The 14,740-nt window shown below is 38.5% G+C and overlaps 1 protein-coding gene and 1 long non-coding RNA gene across 2 annotated transcripts; both read right to left on the reverse strand.

Annotated features, from left to right (window-relative positions):
• Positions 1-815: 815 nt before the first annotated feature.
• LOC109164768 lies at positions 816-2,693 on the reverse strand. The gene is made up of 2 exons (XM_019313316.1): positions 1,775-2,693; positions 816-1,579 (listed from the first exon to the last, which is right to left on the reverse strand). The coding sequence occupies exons 1-2, from the start codon at positions 2,691-2,693 to the stop codon at positions 816-818; spliced, it is 1,683 nt and encodes a 560-aa protein (XP_019168861.1).
• A 2,586-nt stretch (positions 2,694-5,279) lies between these two features.
• On the reverse strand, positions 5,280-5,644 carry LOC109165634. The gene is made up of 3 exons (XR_002051573.1): positions 5,603-5,644; positions 5,460-5,504; positions 5,280-5,356 (listed from the first exon to the last, which is right to left on the reverse strand). It is a non-coding gene; the product is annotated as an uncharacterized LOC109165634 (long non-coding RNA).
• Between the last annotated feature and the right edge of the window lie 9,096 nt (positions 5,645-14,740).

Below are 14,740 nucleotides of genomic sequence, written 5' to 3' on the forward strand. Positions count from 1 at the left end.
AGGAGAGAGACCAGCACTCATTCCCCTCAGAAGTAACCACTATCTGCTCCTGCACAAAGTCCTGGACTTGTTGTATTCTCCTCCAAATCATCGAACAGGTTGCCTGGGGAGGGTCATGATATTTAGCTCGCATAAAGTCACCCCAAAGCGAACCTCCCTGCATCCAATTAAAACAGATTTTGGCTGAGTAAGTTTTCTGAATGCTGCCAATTGATCGTAGTCCAAGCCCGCCTTCTTCGAACGGGAAGCACATTTTCTTCCACGAGGTCCAATGCCTCTTCGGTTTGCCACCTTCCATACCCCATAAGAAGTTGGAAAATCTGGTTTCCAGGGCCCTTTCAATCTGTTTGGGTAACATGAGTGAAGAAGCAGTGTACAACGGGATCATGGAGAGCACGTGACGAATTAAGGTTAGACGCCCCCCGGAGAGAGAAGCTGTCGTTGCCAGCTTAGCAAAGTAGAGTCAATTTTCTCAAGCAAGTGGTGATAGTAAATAGGGCGGTTTCTACCTTTAAAAAGATTCACCCCAAGATAACGGAATGGCAAGGTCGACTTTTGCATTCCCAAGATTCGAGACATGGCAGAAGTTTGACTGTGTGTACATTTAGAGGAGGTAACAAAGAAACTTTTACTGTAGTTGATCTTTTGCCCCGAGCCACTTTGGTATAGATTTAAAACGTCCACTAGAGCTTTTAGCGAGGCCAATGACCCATTTACAAAAATAACTATGTCGTCTGCAAAGGCTAAGTGAGTGATGGGGGGACATCTTGGCGCTGTATAGTATGGAGATAGTAGCCCCACGCCTACTTTCAAGATCAGTGACCGAGACAGAGCTTCTGAGGCCAATATGAAGAGGAGGGCAAAAACGGGTCACCTTGTTTCACTCCCCTAGTCGGTTGAAAGAAACCACAACTAGCACCATTAACCAATATTGAGAGCCTCGTTGCCTCCAAATTGGCCATTATGATGTGAACGAACAACGCCGGAAAGCCAAGGCGCTCTAAAACCGCTCTTAGATAAGACCAAGAAACCCAGTCAAAAGCCTTCATCATATCTAGCTTGACAATCACATTCGCACCACGGCATTTTTTGTCTAGATATTGGAGCAATTCAAAGGCTAGCAGGACGTTATCTTGAATACTGCGGCCTTTCACAAAGCCTGCTTGCTCTCGAGAAATTAGCTTCGGGAGAATAAGATTTAGCCTTGAGACTATGACCCTCGTGAAAACTTTGCTAATGAAATTGCAAAGGCTGATCGACCTGTAGTCAGCAAAGGAGTCTGGATGAGCCTTCTTGGGAATGAGGATTATTTGTGCACTTGCCATAGCTTGAGGAATCGGGACCCCCACTAAGAAGTCTTGAACTGCCCAAAAAACGTCCTCTTTTATTAACTCCCAGCAGTGTCTAAAGAACGCACCAGAGAAGCCATCTAGCCCCGGCGCGCTGTCCGGGTCTAGCTTCCACATTGCTTCTTTGACCTCTTCCGGCGTCAACTGTGAAACAAGAGAGTGAGTATCATGTCCGAGCAAATCCGGGGGGAGGCATTGCAAGAGAGGTTCTAGATCGGGGCAATCTTCTGCTGAGAAAAGGGAAGAGTAGAATGTGACAGCCTCCTCCTATATTTCCCTTTGATCGGTTAGCAAATGACCCCCAGCACTTTTTACCGAGGAGATGCGTTGTCTTCGGTGCCTGTCCTTAACCACCGAGTGAAAGTAACGAGTATTCGCATCACCTTCCTTCACCCATTTTACCCTAGCCTTCTACTTCCAAAAACTTTCTTCCTGCTTTAGAGCCAACATGAGGTCTGCCTGTTTAGCTTGCAGTGCTGTTCTAGATTCTCCAGAGGGGTTATTGGCGTGTCTGCATTCTGCTAAAGCTACCTCCGATTCCAGAGTTTTGATACGATCAAAGATATTGCCAAAGGAGTGCTTGTTCCAATCCTTTAGCGCCGTCTTGAGCCATTTTAGTTTATAGGAGAGAGCTCTCATGCCCCCACCGTCTGCTGATTGCTCCCAGCTGTTGCGAACTATTTCCATGAAGTCCGGATGCGTTAGCCACATATTCTGGAAGCGGAACTGTTTCGAAGCTGAGAGCGAGGAGTTCGCACCGTGGAGAAGCAATGGTGCGTGATCTGATGTGGTTCTGGCTAGAGCACAAATTCGGATAACTAAGAATGAATCCCTCCAAACTGTATTAATGAGAAACCTATCTAGCCTCTTCCAGACTGGGCCAGTAGTTCGAACTCCATGCCAAGTGTACAGGTTGCCTATAACATCCAAGTCAATCAAGGCATTATCTCGGATGAACGATGAGAAGTCAGCTATGCTATTAGTGTCCGGCCATGCACTTCCTCGGTACTCCGTCACACTTGAGATAACGTTAAAGTCACCTCCCATCAGAATCGGCAAAGGGCTATTTAGAAGAATAGCAAGTTGCGCCCAGAGATGTAGCCTCTCTCCCCTTGTGTGCTTCGCATAAACTGAGACAAAACGAAATCTGAAATGCCAAGGTAGATAAACAACATTACAGCTAACAAATTGGCCATTGTCACACTCTATTTCTACTTCGAAATCAGTAGTCCAAAGTAGCCAGATTTTGGACTCCGATGAGGCAAAACCATCTGAAAAGCCCAAGGCCTGTGTCATCTGCGCTAAACTGTCTTGGGTTAGCATTGGTTCGATTATTGAAGCCATTTGTACATGCTCACGTCTAATTAGTGGTTTGAGCCTACGACGTGAGTATAGTAGGCCCCTGACGTTCCAGCTGAGCACATTCATTTGAGGCGGTGGGAAAAAGAGACCCTAGCGATTTTTCCCGCTGCAAGGCGTGTTGTGACTGCCGGTACTTGGGAAGAGTAGTCCTTCCTTGGCCTGCTTTTCTTTTTGCTTACTGTGACGAAATTATCTTGTTGTGAGCCTCCCAGTTTCAAAGCAAAAATTTTGCTCGCTTCTTTCCAAGAGTCGAGCAGGGATGGGGTAAAAGATTGTGCGTTCTGTACCTCGTCCCCCTCAGATAAGTGCCCGGGTTGAGTATCAGAAGATTGTGAGTGACGAATTCCCTGATCATCAATGATGTTTACTCCCAATGACGTGACGGTGGGGATCACCAGCAGTGCTGTTGAACCAGCTTCTGGCTCATTTTGGCTATCAACAGATGCTTGTTGAATGACCAATTGTGCAGTAGCTTGAGGCGCTGGGTGCCACCTTTTCCGTGGAGGGACCAGCAGCAGCTGCCGGGAAGGCCACTGATCAGTCACTCCCAAGGCTTCACGACGTGGTTCATTCAAGGGCTTGTCTTTCGTAGTCCGGCATTCAGATGTCTCATGACCAAACCTACGGCAGTCTAGACAGTACGGTGGGATGTACCCGTACGTGACTCGTTGGCTAAACCCGCCATACGACCCATTATTGATCCAAATCTGATCCGTCGGGGAGGTGCTCACATCCAGTTCCACACAAACTCTCGCTGTCGAAGGTCGATTGTGGGATAGTGTCGAAGCATCTACCTTCAGTGGGGAGCCAATGAGGTTTGATATCGAGTAGATGGCTCTCTTGTCGTGGAGATGAGCCGGCAGACCCTCTAATGAAATCCAGACGGGCACAATCGGTGATTCATATACATAAATATATAACAATTGTTACTTGTTGTACACTCTTCTTTTAATCTTTCATCTTTCATTTTTAGCACCTCACATGCCCGCAGCATGCACCTCACAATCTGCCTGTCGGGCATTTCTTTATATACATAAATTGTTATATATTTTTATAATTGATATAGGGCATTTCGATCTGTTCCAGTGGACGAGGAACTATATCTATTCGTTGAAAAGAATGCAAAGTATATGAGATTAAAATTAAAATTTTAATATGATATTAAACTTAATTGAAGTTTTGTTCCTACGAGAGTTGGGTCCACTTTGTTTGGATCAAAGGTCCTTCATGTGTGAACTCACTCCTTCCGAACACTTTTGTTTCTTCTAGAATTTTTTATTCCTTTATTTCTATAAGTTTTTCACTTCTTTCGTTGGCCCCCTTGATTTAATTTCTAAAATATTGTCTTATTAGACTTATTTTGATGGGTCTGGTCAACTTTAATTTCTTGAAACCTAAGCCTTGCCGATTCCGATTGTTTCAATAATCAACTGGAGTTGAGTTATGTGTTTGTACCACATTATCTGCCGATTGAGGATTAGTTTCTTTAACAAATACCAATTTGATAGAAGGTGGTGCTAGAGAAGATGAAGAATTAAAACCAATTAAGTCCGGTTCTATCCTGATGGTTTTTGTATGCTTAGTAATGCATGTGTCTATTGTTTAGGAACTACTAGCATATTTACTAACACTACAAAAAACACCGGAATATCGACGACGAATTCCGTCGCTACATAGTTAAAATTCGTCGCTAAAGTGTTTACCTACGGATTTCGTCCGTCACAAAAACCCTCGTCGCTAGAATTTAGCAACATAATTTATTTTCGTCGCTAGTTTTAGCGACAGAAATGTCCATCGCAACACGAAATAAATCCGTCGCTAGATTTCTTCCGATGACGGATTCGAAGAGGAAATTTGTGAGCGAATAACGACGGAATATTCTGTCGCTACAATTAGCGACGGAAATTTCGTCGCTAAAACAACAAATTATCCGTCGTTAATTTTATACTAAGTGACAAAAATATCCGTCACTAAATTTAACTACAGATTTTTTCGTTGCTATTCCGTTGTCTTTCTACCATATTTTTCCGTCGCTAAATTCTAAAAATTAATAAAACAAATGTACCCGCTAATTAATATAAAAAACATGCATTAAGCCTATAATACAATACTTGAATAATATAATTATAAATATATTATATTAAAGCATTCAAAGTCAATAACAATAACATAAGTATAACAATATAATGTTACATCATTAGAACCAGTACCAAATATATTAATAAACATAATCTAATCATCTCCTAAGTTTTCAACATTTGAATTAACTAATGTTGAGCTTGAGTACTTGGAGTGGATAGCATGCCGTTGCGACGCAACTCATCCATCAAACTTGCAATCTGAGCTTGCATTTAAATATGCATTTGAGTTCTTTCAGCTTGTAGTTTAGCTTCCATCTCAACTTGCATGGTCTCTAGCTGTTGGTTCACCATCTCCGTCATTGCCTCTTGTTGAAGTTGTGAAGTAGCAGATGAACTAGGTTAGCTGTCTAGTGAAGTTATGTTAATTTTGGTGTTGTTCTAGTGGCATAAAAGCGTATTAAATTTCAAACTTACATATAGTGTCTTCTTTTGTTCCTCGTTACAAAGTTCCAGTGCTTTCACAACCAACCAAGAGCACTTAAAGTCTTCAATGTCTGTTCCAATCTGAAAGTGTGCAAAAACACTTCTCAATAAATTTCAATTTCAAATATTTAAGTCAAATAGAGATCTAAGAAAAAGAGTATAGTTTGAATTCCATTTAACATACCTTACCAAGAACCTTTGGATCAGAAAAACAATCCAGATAATCATCCTACAAAGGACACCAAAATCATTTGCTACTGAAATAAATGGGTGTTTGAAATGCAGAAATACCACTTAAGTGAACAAATAACTGTTAATAGTGCTTACCTGAACTTGAAAATAGATTCATTCCCATATCAACAAGAATGTTTTTTTATGCCAACATGCTTCTCAAGATCCTCACCAGCCATAAGAAGTGCACATGCCACCTGGATCACGAAAAAAAAAATGAATTGACATTTTATGAACTTATGTAAATAGTGAAGGGGAGAACAATGCATTGTTTCCAGTTTCCACTAAGGCCACGTAAAACCATGGAGCATAATTATATTTTCTAAAACTATCAATCCATCATAAATGTTAGTTACAGACAAGTCTATTTCTGGAGAAGATAATAGAAACAAGATACAAATTCAACCCGCTGTAAAATGAATAGTAAGCAGTCTTGTATTCAACAATACGGCGGTGGCTGCATGAATGCATAAACATTTACTTCAATGATCAATAATATATGTTAAAAGAACACAAGACCGAGCTGCATGGAAGTTCTGCTTACAGATCAGAGGCAATGAATATTTTGACAAATCTTTCTCCCCTACAAGGGTGGTAATCAGATTAATCATTTGCCCACTGGCAGTTTGGAATTCCACCTGTTAGTGCAAGAATGTCACAATAAGCTCTCTAAGCTTTTCTTCTCTAGTATTACTTGTACGCTTTCTTTTAATCTTTCATCTTTCATTTTTAGCATCTCACATTCCCGCAACGTGCACCTACCTCACAATCCAGCAGGCCGGCATTGTGAGGTAGGTGCACGCTGCGGGCATGTGAGGTGCTAAAAATGAAAGATGAAAGATTAAAAAAAAGTGTACAACACTGTCGGTTAATTATTCGGCCATTAAGCAGATTTGGTCCTTCGGTCTGTTACTCCGTTTAACACTGTTTAAAACAAGGGTAAAATTGAAATTTCACATAGCATTTGTTTTACTTGTTTATTACCCAATGCCTACTTCTCTCTTTCTCCCTCTCTCTCCCTCTCTATCCTGAGATTTTTTTGGGCTGCTCAATCATACATCTTCGCCTTTTGGGGAGCGCCAAGAATGGACCCGAAAGGGGAGAGGTTGACGCGGTTGGTTACTTGTAGTGCGGCGATCGTCGGCGGGACTAGTTCCGATGGGGATACGCCACGGATGATGACGCCGTCGTCGTCTGTGGTGAATCAGATTCTTTAGCTCATCTGTTCCGACGACCCGGGGGATAAAATCAATGCCGCCATGGAGATCAGGCGCCTCACCAAGACTTCCCAGTGCTAGTCATAGACGGAGCCAGAGGGGGGGCAGGGGGGGTCAGCTGCCCCCCTCACCCCACCCCACCCCTACCCTATATTGTATATAATATGTATATATAGTACATTATTCATATAAGTATTATAAAACAGACAATGTCACAGTCTTCTTCACTTTTTTGATTAACACAATTAAATTTTGGCATGATATATATAACTTCCATTATAACTTTCTTTATATTAATAATGGAATGTGTAATTTATAATGTGTTTTATATTCGAATTGTTTTATCAAATTAATTATGTTTCATATTTTGTTATAAATATTTTTATAAAGTTTTAATATGTTTTATTTTTCGATATATCCAACAATATTTATTGTTATACTTTTTAAGTATTTCATTTTTTTAAACTTTCTCTTTTATTTTAATTTTTTTCCCTCACTAAAAAATTTTTTGAATCCGCCATTGAATCCATCCTTACTTCTTTGCCCCCCCTCAACATATTTTCTGGCTCCGTCCCTGGTGCTAGTGACGCCACTTCTCCGGCGCCGTCGGCCCTCTCGTCGATATGCTCCAATCTGGCTCATGTTAGTTTGTTATTTTTCAAAATCCCATTTTCTGCCATGAAAGATTTATCCTTTTTAGCACCTTATTAGTTATTAATATATTATGCCATTAGTTTCTTCATAAATTCAGGTTCGTTACTATTTTGACAATTTCATATTAGTTTCTTGCTTTTTTTAGTTTCTGCATCTTTTTCCTAGGTTTCAGTAAAGGATGATGTTTCTTTTATTAATGTTTTTATTTTTTTAATAAATCATTTTTTTTATGGTGTATTTCTCTTTCTGGCCCTGCCTTTTTGGATTGCAGAGAAAAAAGAAATCAATCATATAAAATTGTAAATCTTGATTTTTTTCCTTTAAATATCATACTATGACATCGAAAAAAAGCTATCGTTCTTCAATTTATTAGGTCTGAACTGTGATTATACATAATTCAAGCTCAAAATATATCAAAGTGTTAAGCTTTATCAGAGAAACTTGGATCTTTAGTTTTCAGCTTTTGATGGCATCTGCCGACCATGAACTGTGTGTTGCAATCATGCCTGACCTGGATTGAAAAAAGCCACAAAATTTTGTGTTTAGATAACAAAGTAAACAACTTTTTCTTTGCCCGGGTGGGATTTGTGATTGAAAAAAGCATTAATTAAGCATTTGTTCTGTGAGGAATGGGCTGAAAACAAATAAGTAAAACAAATGCTATGTGAAATTTCACTTTTACCCATGCTTTAAACGGTGTTAAACGGAGTAACAGACAGAAGAACCAAATCTGCTTAATGGTCGAATAATTGAGGGACCAAATGTGTTCAAATTAGGAACTAAGGATGACATTGCAGATTGGGCATTAATTAATTGAAGGACCAAAAGTGCGATTTCCCCTTGTCTTAATTACTTTAAAATTAAAATTCGAATCATATTTATGTATATAATAACTACAACAGGGTCGGAGGTATGAGATTGTTGTGACGATAACTCATCATGGGATAGACCCTTTTAAGGGTGTCTTTGTATATTACAGTAGAAGCAAAAATAGGTGACGGATCTCACAGATGCAAGCATAGGAGGTAACCATATAGGATTATATATGTCTTTTTTCTTTTCTTTTTTCCTAAAAACTAAATTCCCTGATTGACAACCTTGAATGCCTCCTTTTATTTATATATTAACTCCATTCTATTTCCCTTCAAAAATCTTGTGCATTTTATTTCTTTTGAGTTGGTCGTGCACCTTGAGTGCACTTGTGTTTTGAGATATTAAAACAATTGTGTTGGCTATCTAATACACTACCGGTCCCATTTTATCTATTTTACTTACCATTTTAGTATGTTCCCAATTAATATTTTTTTTTTTTTTTTAAATTTAAACATCATTAAATTTTTACTTTATAGGGAGTACATTTTATCTTATGTTTCTTTTTAAACCTTCTATGTTCACCTCTATTCTCATCTTTTTAATGGACTACGTAAACATCTAGATGATTTTCTATGTAATCTTGAAAAACTACAAACTTCAAATTAGGCTGAACTCTAAAGGTTCTCTACAATTCTAAAATCCAAATCATTTCCCTATTCTAAAGACCACTCAAACATGAAATCATAATCTGTTTAAAAACAAAAAAAAAACAAAAAAACAAAAAAAAAAACCAAAAAACCAAAAAACAAAATGAAACTCACCAACTACCCTTCTACCCTCGTACACTTTTTACACCTGGATCTTAATCGTAGATTTCATACTGATTTTTACTGGTAATCAGTAAAAAATGTATGTATATAGGGTATACTATTTGGGGTTTTCCGAGTATAGTGTTTTAAGTCCATCGTTTTGGAACTACCAGCATATTTACCAAAAAGTTCTTTAAGCTTTTCTTCTCTAGTGTTACTTGTTGTACACTCTTCTTTAATTTTAATATTTCATTTTTAGCACCTTACATGCCCGCAGCGTGCACCTACCTCACAATGCCTGCCTGGACATTTCGATATTATATATATATATATATATATATATATATATATATATATATATATATATAATCTTGATGATGATTGTCTTATTTTAAAATTAAAATTCGAATCATATTTATGTATATAACTATAACAGGATCGGAGGTATGAACTTGTTGTGACGATAACTCATCATGGGATGGACCCTTTTAAGGGTCACTATAAAGCTGACGCCCGCCATCCGAGTGGCAAGTGGCTGCGCTATGATGATGATGCTGTCACCCCAATCCCATCCAAAGTGCTGCATGAGCAAGCTTTCATTCTCCTCTACAAACAGCTTGAATGCTTCCTTTTATTTATATATTAACTCCATTTTATTTGCCTTCAAAAATCTTGTGCATTCTATTTCTTTTTTGCTCCCTTTTGAGTTGGTCATTTGTCTAATTTCTTGTGCCCGCAGCCTGCACCATTAGTGCACTTTTGCTTTGAGATATTAAAACAAGTGTGCTGCCTATCTAATACTCTTTGGTTCCATTTTATTAGTTTTACTTACTATTTTAGTTCATTCCAAATTAATGTCTTTTTTTAAAAAAAAAAAATTTTAACATCATTAAATTTTTTACTTTATACAGAATACATTTTATCTTATGTTTAATTTCTTTTTAAACTTTCTATATTCGTCTCACCCCTCTTCTTTAATTTTTAAACGAACAAATTAAACAAGGAACGAATATCCCATTATATTCTCTTTGGTTACATGGAACGGAGGGCTTTTTGGTAAATTGTTGACAACATTTCCTACTGATAAAGAGTATATTGATGTAGAGATAGATCAGACAGTCTTCCATCATGGACACGTGAGGGGCGTTATGTGATGATGGAAGATATACATGATTTGTTGACGATGAATTGACTTGATGTATCAATTATATAATTGTTTATGTTGTAAGTTTCAAATTGTTCTTGTGTTTTATATACATTTTTTATATTTAATTTATTGAAATTTTTTATTTGTTATTTTTTTGATTTTTGAATAAGTTGTGCAAACAGTTTGGTTTGACATCTATTGGATTTGCGTATCCAACGTAAATTAACTCTAATGATTGAGATCGAAGGGACCTCTGATCTGGAGGAATTAATTCTAATGAGAATATTAAAAGTATCCATCATATCCACAAAAAAAAAAAAAAACCATTATTATTATCATTATAATATAATATGCTATAGTGACAATAATACTAAATACTATTGATGGATTATTCTAATATCTTAAAAAAATTTAAAAATATAACAATAACAAGGATTCAAGCTTATAATGGACAGAACCAACTCATCATGTTCTAGTCTAGATTAATAAACGAAATATATATAAATCTTTGTGTGGTGAGGGCACCACAAGGGACTATTAGCTATATAAAATTACAATCTATAAAATTACAATTATAACAGTACACTTCCATCTAAAATATTATTGTTTTCCATTACTTTAAGTTTGTAATCACTTATTGATTTTCCCTACCAAAATACTCCAATGTCATGCGTGTACCAAACATAATAATCTACATTGTGATGAGCTTAGCAATGACTCATGGAACCAGGTAACTAAGCAGTAGAGAGAAACATGTATCGAAGAAGAAAAATGGAGAGAAGAAAGATGGAGAGTTTATTGTGTTTGTTACACTTGGAGAATGAACACACAGCAGGGACTATATACACGAAGCAGTTATAACTGCTAAAGAGAGGGAAAAGACTAAAAAGTCCTTCCTTATTAACTAACATCAACTACCACTTGTTGAGCAAGAGAGAACTGCTGCTGTTGGACCAATTCATCAACTGCTGCTTCTTGATTCATTCATCACCCCCCCGGTAAGCTGGAGCATGAAGATCTTGAAGGCCCAGCTTAGTATAAAAATGATCAAAGAGAGGCTTGGCTAGGGGTTTAGTAAAGCCATCAGCTACTTGACTGCTTGAAGCAACAGACAATAGCTTAATTGTTCCATCATGCACTTTTTGTCTCACAACATGGCAGTCTATTTCAATGTGCTTAGTACGTTCAAGAAAAACATAATTTTCCCCTATAGCAATAGCAGACTTGTTGTCACAAAACAAAGCAACAGAGGTCTCAAAGCTGATCTGCAAATCTGCCATCAAATACAGAAGCCATTGAATCTCACAAGTGGTGGAAGCTAAAGCTCTATACTCAGCCTCAGAGGATGACCTTGAAACTGTGACTTGCTTTTTAGCTTTCCAAGATATCAAAGACTGCCCAAGGTATATACAATAGCCAGTGATGGACTTCCTTGTTTCTATACAAGAAGCCCAATCTGAATCAGAGAATGCTTTCAGCTTTACAGTAGATTTTGCTGGATAGAACAGACTTGTTCCAGGTGATCTCTTGAGATATCTAAGGACTCTATGAGAAGCCACCAGATGAGTATCCTTAGGCTTATCCACAAATTGGCTTAGCTGTTGAACAGCAAAGGATATATCAGGCCTGGTATTGGTGAGATATAGGAGCTTTCCAATCAACCTTCTAAATACTTCAGGCTTGTCAAGGGGCTGCCCTTCCAAAGAAGTCAATTTCTGTCCAGTGTTGAAGGGAGTGCTTGCTGGTTTAGCTTCTAAGAAGCCATTTTCTTTCAAGATTTCCGGAGTGTATTTTCTCTGGCAGAGATTGAAACCACTGGCTGTTCTGTATGCTTCTATTCCCAGAAAGAAATTAAGATGGCCAAGATCCTTGATTTTGAAAGACCTATCTAGAAAAAGCTTCAAATCACTAATCTGTTCAGAGCTTGGCCCTGCCACTAGGATATCATCCACATCAACTAATAGAGCTGTGAATGATGAACCTGTGCCTCTGGTGAAAAGTGAAGGATCAGCAGAAGATTGAGAAAAGCCAACTTCCAGCAGGGCTTTGGTTAGTTTGGCATTCCACTGCCTACTAGCCTGCTTAAGACCATATAGAGATCTTGAGAGCTTGCATACTTGTCCAGGCTTATCACTCTGAAACCCTGGTGGCAATAGCATATAGACTTCCTCATCTAAATCACCATGAAGGAAGGCATTATTAATGTCCAACTGTTGAATGTCCCACTTCTTTGCAACAGCTATGGCCAAGAAAGTTCTGATTGTAGTCATTCTTGCCACAGGAGAAAAAGTCTCCAAGTAATCCACTCCCAACTGTTGTGTATAACCCTTAGCAACCAATCTTGCCTTGTACCTTTCTATTGAGCCATCAGCTTTGTGCTTCACTTTATAGACCCATCTGCAACCAATAGGGACTTTCCCAATTGGCAAGTCTGTTATGACCCAAGTGTTGTTTTCTACTAAAGCCTTTATCTCAGCATTCATTGCTTCTCTCCAGGATTTATGTTGTACAGCTTCAGCATAGGATTGGGGCTCATGTGTGGATGAAATAGCAAGGGCACATGCCTTATGACTGGGATGCAGGTGGTCATATGATATAAACTTCTCAATGAGGTGAGGAGATGTTTTGGTTGCTGAGTGGCAATAGTAATCCTGCAACCTTGATGGAATATTCTTATTCCTAGATGACCTCCTTAAATGAGTCTCACTCACTTGGCCTTCTCTGCTGTTAGATTGCAACTCATGAGTTGCATTCACTTGCTCTTCTGTGTTGTCAATCTCATTGCCCTTTTCTGAATTATTAATGTTGCCATGAGCTAAACTTTCTGATTCACAGTTGATCTCAATCTCAAAATTGTCATTGTTGCCCATACTGCTGCTTCCATCATTTTCATTCCCAACTGCTGCTTCAGTCAGTGTGTGTGTTGGGATAGGAGTTGGGATATCTGCTGTGATAGGGACCAGAGGCAAAGGAGGGTTGAACCTTGCAGCTGTGTCAATGTTAGGCTCACCTGAATTCATCACTTTGAAGGGGTATGTCTGTTCATGAAAATGGACATCTCTAGATACAAAGATTGAACTATCAATCATGTCATACAATATATATCCCTTCACATTTGCTGGAAACCCAAGGAAGACACATTTCTTGGCCCTTGGTTGAAATTTATGTCTTCCCTGCTTAATGGTGGCCCCAAAACACAAGCACCCAAAGGTTTTCAACTGATTTTAGTCTACAGGTTTTCCAAACATCATTTCAAATGGTATTTTTCCATCAAGAGCTGTGGTAGGCAGTCTATTGATCAAGAAGGAGGCATGAAGGATACAATGACCCCAAAAGTTCACAGGCAACCCTGACTGAAACCTTAAGGCTCTTGCTACATTCAATATATGTTGGTGTTTTCTCTCTGCTATACCATTCTGCTGGGGTGTGTGGACACAAGATTTCTGATGCACAATCCCTTTCTCATTAAAAAAATCAGTCATTAAGAACTCTCTTCCATTATCTGTTCTTACTGACCTAATTTTAGCAGAAAATTGTGTATGCACATAGGAATAAAAGCTCTGGAATATAGGCTTGGTTTCTGACTTATGCTTCATCAAATGTAGCCATGTGAACCTAGTATGATCATCAACTATAGTCAAGAAATAGTGCTCCCCTTTAAGAGTTGCAGTAGCAAAAGGCCCCCAAACATCCCTATGTAATAAATCAAAACACTTTGCAGCCCTAGATAGACTAACAGGAAAAGAGGATCTCTTATGTCTAGCAAAGTGGCATGCATCACACACAAAATCATGAGGCCTATGAACAGGTGCAAATTTTATTCCATGTAAAAAATGCAGCTTATTGACTGGATAATGTCCCAGTCTATTGTGCCAAGTCTCCATAGTCAAACTATTACATTTGATATTAGATTCACTACTGCAGATAGACTCCTTCTTCTTTACTGGAGGATGATTGATAAGATATAAACCATTCTTCTGCTTAGCAAAACCAACCATCATCCCAAGGTGCCCCTGAATAGTGCAAGTATTAGATCCCATGACAACTTCACAATTTGATTGCTTTGTCAATTTGCTTACAGAGATAATGTTGAAGGTAAAAGATGGTATACACAACACATTATACAACATTATATCTGCATGAAGTCTGACTTGCCCTATATGTGTGACACTCACTGTTTCCCCATTTGGTAACTGAACAGAAATCCCATAGACCTTATGACAATCATCAAAGTATTCTATAGAGCAAGCAATATGATCAGTAGCTCCTGAGTCTAGTATCCAACTAACATGTGTATCCAAGATGGCATTAATGTTAGGAGTAAGAAGAAACTTGCCTTCATTGTATGTCTCTTCATTTTCTTTGAGATTTGATCTGAGTCCAGAGGTGCTCACAGTGATAGCAGCATTAGTTGAGGCTTGGCTTCCTACATTCTGATTCTGCAAAAACAACAAGAGTTTTTGAATTTGATCATTAGATATCCCTAGGTCACTAACTTGGTTCACAGAGGGATTTGAAGCTTGTGGCATGTCCTGATTCTGTCTGTTCTTGGCCTTATATCCTTGAATCCAACATGTAGGGTAACCATGCTTTT

This window comes from Ipomoea nil, unplaced genomic scaffold (genome assembly GCF_001879475.1).
Source record: "Ipomoea nil cultivar Tokyo-kokei standard unplaced genomic scaffold, Asagao_1.1 scaffold3069, whole genome shotgun sequence".
NCBI classification, from domain to species: domain Eukaryota; kingdom Viridiplantae; phylum Streptophyta; class Magnoliopsida; order Solanales; family Convolvulaceae; genus Ipomoea; species Ipomoea nil.